The sequence below is a fragment of the Mastigoproctus giganteus genome, chromosome 8, assembly GCF_048544385.1.
Source record: "Mastigoproctus giganteus isolate SK-2022 chromosome 8, ASM4854438v1, whole genome shotgun sequence".
NCBI lineage: Eukaryota > Metazoa > Arthropoda > Arachnida > Uropygi > Thelyphonidae > Mastigoproctus > Mastigoproctus giganteus.
This window is the reverse complement of record NC_143582.1, coordinates 211,346,106-211,362,219: the sequence shown is the minus strand read 5'-3', so window position 1 is coordinate 211,362,219 and position 16,114 is coordinate 211,346,106. Positions and strand designations below refer to the sequence as shown.

Here is a 16,114-nt window from a genome sequence, read left to right as displayed (position 1 = left end):
AGCTTCCTTGGACTCAGGGGAGGTACCCATAGACTGGAAATGTGCAAATGTGACCCCAATTCACAAAGGAGGATCAAAGGCTGACACAAGTAATTATAGACCTGTGAGCTTAACTTCTGTTCCAGGAAAATTAATGGAGGCACTGGTTAAAGAAGCACTGCAGGATCATTTAGACAAGACTTCAGTTATAGCTCAGACACAGCATGGTTTTGTTAAGGGGAAGTCTTGCCTGACCAACTTGATTGGATACTATGATGCAGTCACAAAAGAACTAAATGCAGGAAATAACTTTGATATTATATACTTGGATCTTAGAAAGGCTTTTGATACTGTTGCACATGGAAGACTGCTACACAAATTGGAGCAGTGTGACATTGGAGGCAAATTGCTGCTATGGATAAGGGGATGGTTGAGGGGGAGAAGACAGAGAGTGGTAATCAATGGACACTGCTCATCGTGGACTAATGTTATTAGTGGAGTCCCTCAGGGCTCAGTGTTGGGTCCATTATTGTTTTCTGTATTTATAAATGATATTGATGATGGTATATCAAGTTTAATGTCCAAGTTTGCAGATGATACAAAGGTTGGCAGGGTTGTCAAGGACACTACTGACACTATGCTGCTGCAACAGGATCTGAAAAGGTTGATCAGATGGGCTGAGAGGTGGCAAATGAAGTTTAACATTGACAAACGTACAGTACTACACATGGGAAACAGCAACCCCAGAGCAACGTATCAACTCTGTGGTACTACACTGACAGTGGTAGAGAATGAAAGGGACTTGGGGGTGGTTGTGCAGGCAGATATGAAGTTCTCTGAGCAGTGCAGACGGGCTGCAAGAGTAGCTCATGGAGTATTGTCAATGATATACAGGAATTTTTCTAGCAGGGATAAGGAGGTGATTATTCCATTGTATAAGGTTTGTTTGTTTGTTTGTTTGTTTTGATTTTTTATTGGCGCATTAGCTTCCAAGGCTATAATGCGCCAAGATCAGGTCATATATAAAAAATTTTAAACATTCAGTGACCTAATTAGTTAGGTCACTATGTCAAAATGTATAGAAGGTATAAAATATAAATCAATAAAAATCACAGTAAAATATAAATTTTATACACGAGCAAAAACGTTTATTGATTTTAAAAAGCTAAAAACAGCAGACACATTGTCATTGTCGGATAAAATCTGACTGAGTGTATAAGGCTCAGTCAGATGGTTAAAAGCGATAAGACGAGCATTACTAAAACTGGAACAGTTACATAAAATATGTTTAACGGATAAAATGGTGTCGCATTGCTCGCACATAGGAGGATCATCCGCCCTCAGCAGAAATGAATGTGTCAGATGACTATGTCCTATGCGGAGTCGGGCAAGAACAACTTCCTTGCTCCGATTCCTGCGCAGACTGGACTGCCATGTTTGTATTAGAGGCTTTATTTGGTATAATTTATTTGTTCTCTCTCTGTGCCATAATTCTTGCCATTGGGAATATATCTTTTGGTGTATTATTTGCCTGTAGTCTGTATAGGGGACTGACAGGCAACAATCGTTAGTGGGAGCTGCTGATTTGGCTGCAGTGTCAGCCAAATCATTTCCCTTTATCCCAATGTGGCTAGGAATCCAGCAGAAGCGGATATCAAATTTGTATTTATGAACAGAATATATCTTCTGCTGAACCCGAGAGAGAACTGGATGACAGTTGTGTCTCAAAGATAATAAAGCCTGTAATACACTTAAAGAATCAGAATATATTATTGACCTTTGGCATTGAGAAGTTCGAATGTGATCCAAGGCTAACTCTATAGCATGCAGCTCTGCAGTGTATATGCTGGATTCAGGAAGAATCTGCTGAGATATTATAGTGTCCCGAAAGACAACAGCAGATCCTACGCACGATTCAGACTTCGAGCCATCTGTGTAGACGGGCAGAAAGTCGGAATACTCAGCTCAGTGTGCGGAAAAGAGCTGATGGTAGACAGATGACGAGGTTTCAGATTTTACCCATTTCTGAAAGGAGAAGTCGCACGATGGAGTATGAGCATGCCAGGGTGGAAGAGTCTCTTTTGGTGTTTGTGCAACCTTGTCTACCATGACGTTAAACTCTCTTAGTTAAACACGAATGCCAAAAGGTCGATTGGCAGTCTGACGGGTATTGTACAAGTTTTCCCAACGTGGCATAAAGACAGATGTCCACGTAGGATGGTCTGGCAGGGATTTCAGCTTTAAAGCATAGCTTAAAGACAACTGCTTACGTCAAAGGGATAACGGTGGTTTGTTTGCTTCGACGTATATGCTCTGGACCGGAGATGTTCGGAATGCTCCAGTAGCGATACGGATAGCCTGATGGTGGACGGGATCCAACCATCGAAGGACACTGTCTCTAGCTGAGGAGTATACCTGGGCCCCGTAGTCCAATTTGGATCGTATAAGTGCACGATAAATACGTAGTAGGGTACACCTATCTGCTCCCCAACGAGTAGAGGAGAGAGAGCGAAGAATATTTAGTCCCTTCGTGCACTTTGTACGAAGTTGACGAATATGTTCAAGAAAGGTCAACTTTTTGTCGAACACAAGGCCCAAGAATTTTGTGCTTGACACTACTGGAATAGCATTTTGTCCGAGCCTTAATTCAGGTTCAGGATGAAGATTACGCTTGCGACAAAAGTGTACGCAAACGGTCTTCTCCAGCGAGAACCTGAAGCCATTAGCAAGTGCCCAGACATTCAGATTATCAATGGCTTTCTGCAGTTGTCTTTCAATAACCCTCATGTTGCACGACTGGCAAAAAATGCTAAAGTCATCAACATAGAGGGCACTGTTTACAGTTGGAGGAAGTTGTTCTGTGATGGAATTTATTTTTATGGCGAAAAGCGTGACACTTAAAACTGATCCTTGTGGTACTCCCTCCTCTTGGCTAAAGGAACGAGAGAGTGAGGATCCCACATGAACTTGGAAAGATCGATTGGCTAAAAAGTTTTGAATAAACACAGGAAGATGCCCTCTAAGGCCTAGGCTGTGCAAATCTTTTAATATGCCAAATCTCCAAGCTGTGTCATACGCTTTCTCCATGTCAAAGAACACCGACACCAAGTGTTCGCGTTTTAGGAAAGCATCCCGGATGGATGCTTCCAATCTAATAAGGTGGTCCAAAGTGGACCGGTTCCTTCGGAAGCCGCACTGGATGCTGGAGAGAAGGTCATTTGATTCTAAATACCATATTAAACGAGAATTGACCATTCTCTCCAGGATTTTGCACAGACAGCTAGTCAGAGCAATAGGACGATAATTGGTGGTGACTTTTGGATCCTTTCCTGGCTTAGGATTTGGTTTGGTTTGGTTTGGTTTTTAATGGCGCATTGGCAGCTAAGGCCATAATGCGCCAAGACAACCTGGCTTAGGAAAGGCAAGAACGATTGCCTTTCGCCAGGAATCCGGAAACTGCCCTTCAATAAAGATTCTGTTATACAGAAGGAGCAGACAATCCATAGATTTTGGTGAAAGATGTTTAATCGTTTCATAATGGATGCCATCTGGTCCAACAGCACTTGCTTTGGAAAGAGTGAGGGCTCTTTTCAGTTCCTCTATTGTGAATGCCCCGTTGTAGGGATAGAGGCCCTTAGTCTTAAAATTAAGTGCTTGCTTTTCCAGTTTATGTTTAAGGACCAGGAACTCTGGGGAATACGAAGATGTTGCAGAGATGTTAGAGAATGTTTCCCCAAGAGAATTAGCTATTGCAGTTGGATCTGCAATAGCGCATCCATTATAATCTAGGATTGAAGAAGGGTGGGATGTATATTTTCCCTTCATTTTCCGGATTTTATCCCAGACTACCTTAGAGTTGGTAGACTGGTTAATAGATGATGTAAAACGGATCCACGATTCCTTTTGACTCTGACGGCGGATATATCGTGCTTTAGCTCGTACACGTTTAAAGGCTATAAGGTTGGTCGTGGTAGGATATCGGCGGAATATCCCCCACGCTTTATTTTGAGCCTTTTTTGCTGCTGTGCATTGTGAATTCCACCAAGGTTTAGGAAATGGTGGAAACAGGCAGATGTTTTTGAAACAGCATTCGCAGCTGCTTGGACAATATTTCCTGTGATGTACTTAACTGCATCATTGATAGGCTCTTGACTGACTGTGCTAAGATCAAAATTTGCCTGATGTTGGAAGGCAGTCCAGTCAGCCTGATCAATCTTCCACCGTGGTAACCTAAAAGGAAGACATGGCCTCCCACTGTGTAACAAGGTTATCACGGGGAAGTGATCGCTTCCGTATGGATTCTCCTCCACTTCCCAAGTGAGTGAAGGGAGTAGAGAAGGGGAGCAGATAGAGAGATCAATGGCAGAAAAAGTACGGGTAGGCATGTGGAAGAAGGTGTTTTTTCCAGTATTTAGAAGGGAAAGGTCATTGTCATTGAGCATACGCTCAATGACTCGTCCCCTTCCGTTGATGTTAGCACTATCCCACAGGGTGTTATGTCCGTTAAAATCCCCGAGAAGTAAGAAAGGGGGAGGCAGCTGCGTTAGAAGATCATCAAGGTCTGCCTGGGAGATGTCAGTTCCAGGCGGCAAATAAACGGAGCACACAGTTAATAAAAATCCCACTGAAAGGCGAATTGCAACAGCCTCTATGCTGGTTGTAATTAGCAAGGGCTGCACTGGGGTCTGGTTACCCACAAGGATAGCCACTCCCCCATGTACAGAGCCATCCGCAATTCTATCCTTTCGAAAAACTGTGACGTTGTGCATGGTGGGATCGTCATTTGCCTTTAGATATGTCTCCTGCAAGCAAAAGCAAACTGGCTCGTGCTTTTGCAGGAGGGCCTTGATGTCATCAATATTTCGCCGGAATCCACGACAATTCCATTGTAGGAATTTAGCCATTATTTTGGCTTGGTGGGTCCATCAGGCGGCTTCCAAGGTGCTGAGGGCTTACTTTTATCAGTCTTGGATTTATCTTTTTTGGGGAAGAATGGACGCTGTCCCGTGTCCATTTCTTCCTCCGCAAAGAGTTCCAAGACTGATTCTTCCGGTACCTCCTTCTGCTCGACATCCATCTTTTCTTGGGTACTAGGGGGGACTTACCCTTTCTTATTCTTTTCTTTCATAACTACCTTTGTAATTTGTGGAGCATTAGGAGGTACCGATATAGGAGTGGCAGCTGATTGGTCCTTTTGTGCAGGTTTTTGAGAACTTAATAGATACCGCGCAATGGGAGTGAAAGACTCCTTTGGAGGAATGGTCATGTCCGTCTGAGTTCCGACAGAACATCTCCCTGCTACCTTCTGGGCGTAGGTAGGTTTGTTGATATTCAGGGGTTTGACCGATTTCCTTGCCTCCTGATATGATATGTTAAGCTCTGCCTTCAGCCGTTGAATCTCTTTTTCTTCTTTCCACCTCTGGCATGCTCGTGAGTAGGCCGGGTGTTCGCCTTCACAGTTAATACAGGTGGGTTTTGCGGCTGAACATGCTGTTGCTTCGTGGTCCTTTGCACCGCATCGAGCGCATGCAAAGACTCCATGGCAGGCCATTTGAGAATGTCCATACTTCTGGCATTTAAAACCCCATAAAGGGTTCGGAACGTATGGACGCACTGAACAATTGATGTATCCAGCTTTGATCTCATCAGGAGGTTTAGGAGTGTTAAAAGTCAGGATAACGCTCCTGGTTTTAACAATTTTTTCCATCCCTTCGCGCAGTAATTCTCTTGACGGCAGTAACTCCTTGTGGTTTCAGTTCTAAGCAGATTTCCTCCTCAGTGACGTCGAGAAGGTCCCATTCCGAAATGACACCTCTCGATGAATTGAGTGTTCTATGTGGTGTCACTGTTATGGGTATTCCTCCGATTGATGTTGCACGGAGTAGCTGCTCAGACTGCCTGTCAGTTTTGGTTTCAATTAAGAGGTCTCCAGAACGGAGCCTCTTAACTGATTTGGGTGACCCTGCTAACCCATCTAACCCTTTCTGTATGAAGAAGGGCGACATTTTACCAATTGGTTTTTCTCCTGTGGAGTGTATAATTAGGAACCTTGGAACAGGCCCTGATGGTACTTCAGTTATCTGCCTTTTTTTAGCAATAATGCTAAATCTGGATCGTTGTCTATGTTTTCAGATAGGGACCGGGTTGGGGGCCCCTGAAGAAGTTAGTTTATCAGGATTCATGGGAGTTTTTAAATGGTTCAGTGCCCGGGCTCCCCACCCACCACGGAGCCCAAAGGGACGCCCACTACCCGGCATGCAATAAATGCGCTCGGGAATGGGACGCCAGGGCTACCCAGACACTATACCCGCACCGCCGCCAGCCTGAATCCTGTCCCTCGGACCATGAGGGTAGGGGCGTGGCATTGACACGGTTGACCCTCGCAGGCGAGCCTACTAGCCGATTGATCCTAGCCGGGCCTTCCAGGACCACCTGTCTTGTCGAAGCAGGGGCCAAAGTGGTGTATTGAAGCTGGGCCCTCAACCACCAGGATCCCCCTTTCCGAATTTCCATGGGTCGCAGCACACGGCAAACACGCCGGATTCCATTGATGTAAGCCTGGAACCTGGGCTGTGGGCATTGGATCCCAGTGATGCTAGTCTGGAAGTCCAGCAGCGTCACTGGGAGGTCCCCTCACCACGTACAGGTGCCCACGTCGAGGGGGTATGTCACAGAAAGGGATATAATCATTGAAGGAGCAGTAATTGAAAAGGTGGATTCATATACTTATCTGGGACAAGTCATCAGCTGTAATAATGATAAATAGCTGGAAGTCAAGAGAAGAATAAATTTTGGATGGATAACATTCAGGAAATATAGTCACATACTGGGGAGCAGTATCCCAATTTGTCTGAAACGTAAAATAATGAACCAGTGTATACTATACTTCCCATCTTATGGAATTGAAACTTCGGCACTCACCAAAAGAATGGAACAGAAACTGAAACTACAAAGCAAAGAACGGAACAAATTATATTAGGAATCAGACTGTTGGATAAGAAGAGAAACATGTGTATTAGGCAAGCAAACACAAATAAAGAACATTCTTATCAAAACTGAAGAACTGAAATGGTCTTGGGCAGGACACATAGCTTGAAGGCATGATGACAAATGGACTAACAAAATAACAGAATGGTACCCAAGAGGAGATAAAAGAAAATCTGGAAGACAACAACTGAGATGGACAGATGGAGTTCATGAGTAGTAAATGGAAGGCCATTGCACAAAACAGAATGAAATGAAAAGTTGTAGAGAGGCCTTCATCCTACAGTGGATTGAAAATGGCTGATTATGATGATGATGATGATGAAATGATATGGGCTATCCGGTTTTTCATTCACTAATGCCTCATGGTGTCTCATGAGATGGGACCCCAGTGGGTAAATTCCTTCTTTACACAGGGTGTTTCAAAAACAGCTTTACAACTTTGAAAGAGTATATAAATTTATTTAGAGGATATACATAATATTCTGAAATGTCAGAATGTAGCAATACACTTCAAGTGTAATGCATGTCAACTGCAGTACCCAATACTACCACTGCGAATGCTCCCGGACAGTTGAGATCAAGATGGGGACTTTCACAGGTGCAGAGCTGGCTCGCTGCATGTTTTGATTCGAAGAAACAAAGTCTGCTACACAAATGCAAAGGAAGTTTTGCACTCAGGATCACAAGGAACTTCCCAGTAGGCCTACAATGTACATGTGGCACAAGAATTTTGTTGAGACTGGATGTTCTGTGCAGCATGCCAAGTCACCCATCGCCACATGTTCCTGATGATGTTGTGGAAAGGGTTAGGTTTTGTGGACTTCATTCAAAGTACACAAAAGTCAATGCGACATGCATCTCGGGAAAGTGGTATTGCACATGTGACTGTGTGGTGAGTGTTACGACAATGTTTATATTTTAAGGCTTACAAATTATCCATCGTGCAACACCTTATGAATGCAGATAAGCTGGTTTGTAAAGAATTGTGCATGCTGAATTCTGATGGGATTCTTCAGCTTGTTCAGATTACGAACATAAGGGGGCATAAATTAAAATTGAGGAAAGACAGTTGTAGAATAGATGAGTGGAAATTTGCCTTTAGCCAGCGGGTGGTTAATTGCTGGAACAAACTTCCATCTGTCGTTGTGGAAGTCAATAGCTTAAATAAATTCAAGGAGGAACTGGACAAACTTTTAGAGGGACAGGTTGTGTGAATTTTTTTTTTGGCTGATGCTACATAAGCTCATATGCTTGCTTTCTTGCATCACATGCCTCTATTACTATTAGCATAATTAGCATTAGTATTAGCCATTAGCATTAGTAGAGGCATATGATGCAAGAAAGCAAGCTTATGCAGCATCAGCCAAAAAAAAAAAAACAAAACCTCTCCCATTTCATCCCTCCATTTGTTCCAAATGCCTGTGCACCTCAGCCTTAAATTTATTTAGGCTATTAGCTTCCATGACAAAAGATGGAAGCCTGTTCCACCAATGAACTACTCGCTGGCTAAAGGCAAATTCCCACACATCTATTCTACAACTATCTTTCCTCAATTTGAATTGGTGCCTCGCTCAGGTTCTTTGTCTGAGCAAGAGGAAGAATTCCATCAGCATTCAGCTTGCTCTACCCATTCAAGGCCTTATACACCTCAATCAGATCATCCTCGCAGGTGGCTACTCTCTAGGCACTGCAATTTGCCGAACTTAAGCCTTTCTTGGTAAGAGCATCCCTTTGTTCCCCTCACCAATCTTGCTGCTTTTCTTTGTACTTGTTCTAGCAACTCTACATCTTTCCTAAAATGAGGCCTGCAGACCTGTACACAGTACTCTAGGTGTGGCCTGACCAATGCCTTGTATAATGGGATAATCACCTCCCTGTCCATGCTAGCAAAATTGCTATATATCATTGACAAGACTCCATGACCTGCCCTGGCAGCCCATCTGCACTGCTCAGCGAACTTCATATTTGACTGCACAGTTACCCCCAGGTCTTTTTTATTTTCTACTTCGCTGAGTAAAGTTCCACAAAGTTGGTATGTTTCTTTTTGGATATTGCTACCCATATAACATTTGTCAGCAGTTTAACATTTGTCAATGATATACCTTCATCAATATCATTGATAAATATACAAAACAACAATGGGCACAACACAGAACCCTGGGGAACTCCACTAATAACATTTGTCCAAGAAGAGCAGTGTCCATTGATTACCACTCTCTGTTGTCTCCCACTCAACCATCTCTTTATCCATTGTAGCAACTTACCCTTAATGCCATACCTCTCCAATTTGTACAGCAGTCTTCCATGTGCAACAGTATCAAAAGCTTTCCTGAAATCCAAGAATATGTTATCAAAATTCTTTTTGGCATTTAGTTCCTTTGTGACCACATCACAGTATCCAATCAAATTGGTCAGACAAGACCTCCCTTTAACAGACCCATGCTGTGTCTTAACTATTACTGCAGTCTTGTCTAGATGATCCTGCAATGCTTCTTTAACCAGTGATTCCATTATTTTCCCTGGAACACAAGTTAAACTAACAGGTCTGGAGTTACTTGTGTCATCTTTTGAGCCCCCTTTGTGAATTGGTGCCCCCATTTGCACACCTCGAGTCCATGGGGACCTCCATAGTCCAAGGAAGGTCTCATAATTATGGCTAAGGGTTTGCTTACTTCCTTTGCTGCCTCCTTTAATATAACTGGATAGATCCCATCCACCCCAGATGTCTTTTTAGTTTAACTTCAACAATTTCTCCTCCACTTTGCTCTCAGTTATCACAAAATCACTTAGCTCCATGTTAGCATTTGATAAACTTCTGGCACTCCCCTCATTGAATAACTCCACATGTGTGAATGTAGATGCAAAATATTCATTCAGTTTATCAGCTACCTGCGCATGATCATCAATAGTCAACCCATCTATGTGAAGTGGACCAATCTGATTCATCCCTTTCCTTCTAGAGGTCACATAAGCAAAGAACTCTCTGCCGTTTTTCTTTGCATTCTTTGCCCAAGATTTCTTGTAATCTGCCTTTGCCTGCCTAACCTCCTTTGTGACTTTATTACAGACTAGTTTATACCTGCCACAGGCTTCTGTGTCACCTGATACTTTATATGCATCCCACACATTTTTATTCTCTGCCACAAGCCTCATTAATTTATCTGACATCCATTTATGCGTAAACCTCGAACAGTATTTCTTAGTTGGAATGAAAAGCCTAGTAGCCTCCAAAATTAAGTCCCTGAAGGCTTCCCATTTAGAATTCAATGTTGGTAACATTATCAGTTGATCCCACTATACAAAATTTAAAAACTGTCTGAGACCTCTGTAGTCACCTTTACAAAAGCAAAAGCCCTTCCCTTTAGCCTTGATGATAGTTACATCTTTTTAAGTCATTCCCACATCAGTACATTGTGATAACTATCACCCAGTGGTTCCTTTATCTGCAACTTCTTAATGAATGAATAATCACTGCTGATAATCAGATCAAGAGTATTACTCCCTCTGGTTGCCTCTCGAACATGTTGCTGTAGAAAACAGTTATCCAATAAATCCACAAAAGGTTTGCTAGTGTGCGAGTGACCAATCCATAAGTTCCAGTCAATATCTGGAAAGTTAAACACCCCCATTATAAGACATTCGGATTTACTGGCCTACTCTATTTCTCTGCACAACTGCTCATTATACTCATCAGATTCATTGGGCCTGTAACACACACCTAATCTCATTTTTTCTTTCCCAGTGCTTATTTTCAATTTCACTTCCCAATTTCACACCAAACAGACTCAACACTGCATTGTTCACCAACATCAATTGGATGCACTTCCTTATATTTTATGTGTTTCTTAACTAACAGCATAACCCCTCTTTCCTTCCTGTCCTGTCTATGCTGCCTGTACACATTGTACTCCCCAAATTCCAATTCTGCACTACTTATATCTGTGTGACAGCATAACTCCTCTCACATCTCTGATATCCCAACAATATCTGCCTTTGATGTCTTGACTAGCACTTCAACCTCATCAAATTTATTAACTATACTAGTAGCATTGGTGTTCATGCAAGTATACATGCACCTAATGTGAATAACTAGCCCCAAATGTCATCTGCTTTCATTTTGGCGCCTCCGTAGCCAGGTGGGAAGGAGCACACGCTTCTTGATTAGACCGGGGTTCGAACCCGTCACCACCAAATAAGGAGGATGCGGAAAGGTCAAGGGAATGACCAGCGCATATTTCCGGAGCAATATGGCCTTAGTTGCTAATGCTCCTAAAAACCAAATAACAAACAACAACAACAGCTTGCTTCCTTGCCACTACTACTACTACTACCAGCTAAAGTGGCCTAATATGATTGTTTAGTCAGTAAATAATGATTTAAAGGTTGATAAATTAAAAAAAATAAATGTAAAAATATATTTTAAGGATCACATATGAATAATATTTAAGTGTACAAACTTTATGATTATTTTTTGACTTTTGAAAAGGTGGAATGAAATGGCTGATAGCAACAAACATTTAAATAAAGTTTAGATGGCAAGTGGATTACTTTACTGTATTTTTTATTTTAATAGTTCATTACACTGCAGTTACCATTTAATTTATGATAAATCTAATATTAAATTTCTAAATACTTACAAAAGGTAAGTGATGACGCCAACACTCCTGAAAAAAAAAAGTTATTCATAATTACTATTGTAAGTGGATTTTAACGATAAGAAATTTTAAACTATTGCTTTTAAACTTTCTAGAATCAAAATAAATTCTTTCAAGGTTTGTACAGATGCACACGCAGAAAGAGAGAGAGAAAGAGAAAATTTCATTATTATTAATTTGCTAAAGGGGTGGCTGAGGGGGAGAAGACAGAGAGTGGTAATCAATGGACACTGCTCGTCGTGGACTAATGTTATTAGTGGAGTCTCTCAGGGCTCAGTGTTGGGTCCATTATTGTTTTCTGTATTCATAAATGATATTGATGATGGTACATCAAGCTTAATGTCGAAGTTTGCAGACGATACAAGGGTAGGCAGGGTTGTCAAGGACACTACTGACACTATGCTGCTGCAACAGGATCTGGAAAGGTTGATCAGATAGGCTGAGAGGTGGCAAATGAAGTTTAACATTGACAAATGTAAAGTACTACACATGGGAAACAGCAACCCCAGAGCAACGTATCAACTATGTGGTACTACACTGACAGTGGTAGAGAATGAAAGAGACCTGGGGGTGGTTGTGCAGGTAGCTATGAAGTTCTCTGAGCAGTGCAGACGGGCTGCAAGAGTAGCTCATGGTATATTGTCAATGATATATAGCAATTTTTCTAGCAGGGATAAGGAGGTGATTATTCCCTTGTATAAGGCAATGGTCAGGTCACACCTAGAGTACTGTATACAAGTCTGGAAGCCTCATTTCAAGAAGGATGTAGAGCTGCTGGAACGAGTACAGAGAAGGGCAACAAGATTAGTGAGTGGAACAAAGGGGTGCTCTTACGAAGAAAGGCTTAAGTTTTGCAAATTACAGTGTCTGGAGACTAGGCACCAGTGAGGTGATCGGATAGAGGTGTATAAAGCCTTGAATGGTTTGAGTATGCTCAATGCTGATGGAATTCTTCCTCTCGCTCAGAATAATCACCTGAGAGGGCATAAATTCAAATTGAGGAAAGACAGATATAGGATAGACGTGCAGAAATTTGCCTTTAGCCAGCGGGTGGTTGGTTGGTGGAACAGACTTCCATCCCTTGTCGTGGAAGGTGATAAATAAGTTTATCACCTAAATAGCCTAAATAAGTTTAAGGCTCAGCTGGACAGGTATTTTGAACAAACAGAGGGGTGAAGTGGAAGTGAGTTTTTTTTTTTTTTGGCTGATGCTGCATAAGCTTGCTTTCTTGCATCAAATGCATCTACTAATGCTAATGCTATTATTACAACATAAAGAGCAATGTCAAGTGATAAAAATGACACTTTTTTCCTCCAAAATGCCTACAGCTAAAGTTGACTTTCCAACTGTTAAGAGCAAGAGGGCTAATATGTATGGTTTGTAGGCTACACCATACCAACCAACAAAAGACTTTTTCAGCCCGGTCTGTACTCGTTAACAGGAGAGACTGCTTCTACAGGGATGGGATACACTTAAATAGGAAGGGTGCAAGAATATTTGCTGATGCTATCGAGGCAGTGTTAGGTTGGGTCAGAAAACTGCTAGCTTGGGGGGATGCAAGGACTAATAGATTAACAATAGACACTGGCAGACATGAAAGTGATTCCTGCACTGCTTCTATTGGAATGAGCAGAAGCCTGGAAAACAATGTGCAGGATGTTTCAGAGACTGCTGGGAGTCATTGCAGTACAAGTAAACACATGGGTTCTGTTAGGGTAGTTAAGAATAGGAACAGGTGCAGGTATACTTGCATGTACACCAATGCTAGGAGTTTGGTAAATAAATTTGATGAATTTGAGGTATTGCTCAAAGCATTAAAGGCAGATATTGTTGGGATATCAGAGACTTGGTGTCACACAGATATAAGGAATGCAGAACTGGAATTTGGGGAGTACAACGTCTACAGAAAGGATAGACAGGATAGCAAGGGAGGAGGAGTTATGCTATTAGTTAAGAAACACATAAAATCCAAGGAAGTGAAGCCAGTCGACATCACTGGACAGTGCACTGTCGAGTCAGTTTGGTGTGACATAAGCATTGGGAGATCAAAATTGAGAGTAGGAGTGTGCTATAGGCCTAATGACTCTCATGAGTAAAATAAGAAAATGTACAGGGAAATAGAGTGGGCCAGTAAATCAGAGAGTCTAATAATGGAGGATTTTAATTTCTCAGATATTGACTAGAATTTGTGGGTTGGAGGCCTCCGTAACCGAGTGGTCAGGAGCTAGAGTGCAGTAGCACGTGCTCTTTGAGTAGACCGGGGTTCAAGCCATTGACTGCTGAATACGGTTGATCTGCCAACCCGCACTGGACCAGCGTGGCAGATTATGGTCCATTTCCCTCAGCATGAATTGTTGAGGAGGTTTCCATCCTGCAGGGGGGTTGATAATGGCTGCATGTTACCTTTTTTTTCACACTCACACACTAGCAAGGCTTTTGTGGATTTATTGGATGATTGTTTTCTACATCAACATGTTCGGGAGGAAACTAGAGGGAGTAATATTCTTGATTTGATTATCAGTAGCGATTCTTCATACATTAAGAATCTGCAGATAAGGGAACCACTAGGTGGCAGTGATCACAGTGTGCTGAAGTGGGATTTACTCAAAGAGGTAACTACCATCAGAGATAAGGGGAAGGGTTATTGCTTTCATAAAGGCAACTATGATGGTCTGAAACAGTATTTAAATTCTATACAGTGGGCCCAACTGATGATGTTACCAACAGCAAATTCAAAATGGGAAGCATTCAGGGAACTTGTCTTGGAAGCTACTAGGCTTTACATACCAACTAAGAAATTGTTGATCAAGATTTAGGCCTAAATGGATGTCAGATGAACTAATGAGACACATGGCAGAGAAGAAATATGCATGGGATACACATAAATTAGCACGTAACACAGAAGCCTATGATAGATATAAGTTGGTCTGTAACCAAGTCACAAAGGAGGTTAGGCAGGCAAAGGCAGATTATGAGAAATCTTGGGCAAAGGATGCAAAGAAAAACAGCAAAGAGTTCTTTACTTATGTAAATTCTAGAAGGAAGGGGATGAATCAGATTGATCCACTTGATATCGATGGTTCAACTATTGCTGATCCTGCTCAGGTAGCTAACAAACTAAATGAATATTTTTCACCAACAATCACACATGAGGAGTAATTCAGTGAGGGGAATGCCAGAGGTGTATTCAACTCTGGCAGTAAGCTAGATAATCTTGTAATAACTGAGAGTAAAGTGGAGGAGAAATTGTTGTAGATAAACACAAGAAAAGCACCTGGGGTGGATGGGATCTATCCAGTTATATTAAAGGAGGCAGCAAAGGAAGTAAGCAAATCCTTAGCCATAATTATGAGAGATTCCTTGGACTCAGGGGAGGTACCCATAGACTGGAGATGTGCAAATGTGACCCCAATTCACAAAGGAGGATCAAAGGCTGACACAAGTAATTATGGACCTGTGAGTTTAACTTCTGTTCCAGGAAAATTAATGGAGGCACTGGTTAAAGAAGCACTGCAGGATTATCTAGACAAGACTTCAGTTAGAGCTCGGACACAGCATGGTTTTGTGAAGGGGAAGTCTTGCCTGACCAATTTGATTGGATACTATGATGCAGTCACAAATGAGCTGGATGCAGTAAATATTATATACTTGGATCTTAGAAAGGGTTTTGATACTGTTGCACATGGAAGACTGCTGCACAAATTGGAGCAGTGTGGCATTGGAGGCAAATTGCTGCTATGGATAAAGGGGTGGTTGAGGGGAAGAAGACAGAGAGTGGTAATCAACGGACACTGCTCATCATGGACTAATGTTATTAGTGGAGTCCCTCAGGTTTCAGTGTTGGGTCCATTATTGTTTTCTGTATTTATAAATAATATTGATGATGGTATATCAAGCTTAATGTCCAAGTTTGCAGATGATACAAAGGTTGGCAGGGTTGTTAAGGACAGTACTGACGCTATCCTGCTGCAACAGGATCTGGAAAGGTTGAGCAGATGGGCTGAGAGGTGGCAAATGTAAAGTACTACATATGGGAAACAGCAACCCTAGAGCAATGTATCAACTCTGTGGTACTACACTGACAGTGCTAGAGAATGAAAAGGACCTGGGGGTAATTGTGCAGGCAGATATGAAGTTCTCGAGCAGTGCAGACGGGTTGCAAGAGTAGCTCATGGTGTCTTGTCAATGATATTCAGGAATTTTTCTAGCAGGGATAAGGATGTGATTATTCCCTTGTATAAGGGAATGGTCAGGCCACACGTTGAGTACTGTATACAGGTCTGGAGGCCTCATTTCAAGAAGGATGTAGAGCTGCTGGAACAAGTACAGAGAAGGGCAACAAGATTATTGAATGGAACAAAGGGTTGCTCTTACGAAGAAAGACTTAAGTTTTGCAAATTATAGTGTCTGGAGACTAGGCACCGGCAAGGTGATCTGATAGAGGTGTATAAAGCGTTGAATGGTTTGAGCATGCTCAATGCTGATGGGATTCT

The 16,114-nt window shown here is 42.1% G+C and overlaps 1 protein-coding gene across 3 annotated transcripts in view; it reads right to left on the bottom strand.

Annotated features, from left to right (window-relative positions):
• LOC150082242 (protein Obscurin-like) overlaps positions 1 to 16,114 on the bottom strand; it is an 865,351-nt gene that overhangs the window by 154,151 nt on the left and 695,086 nt on the right. For all 3 annotated transcript variants that reach the window (XM_090379203.1, XM_090379204.1, XM_090379205.1), the window contains one exon: positions 11,604 to 11,630. In XM_090379203.1, the coding sequence (XP_090235329.1) occupies positions 11,604 to 11,630 (27 nt within the window). The remainder of the gene's footprint in view (positions 1 to 11,603; positions 11,631 to 16,114) is intronic.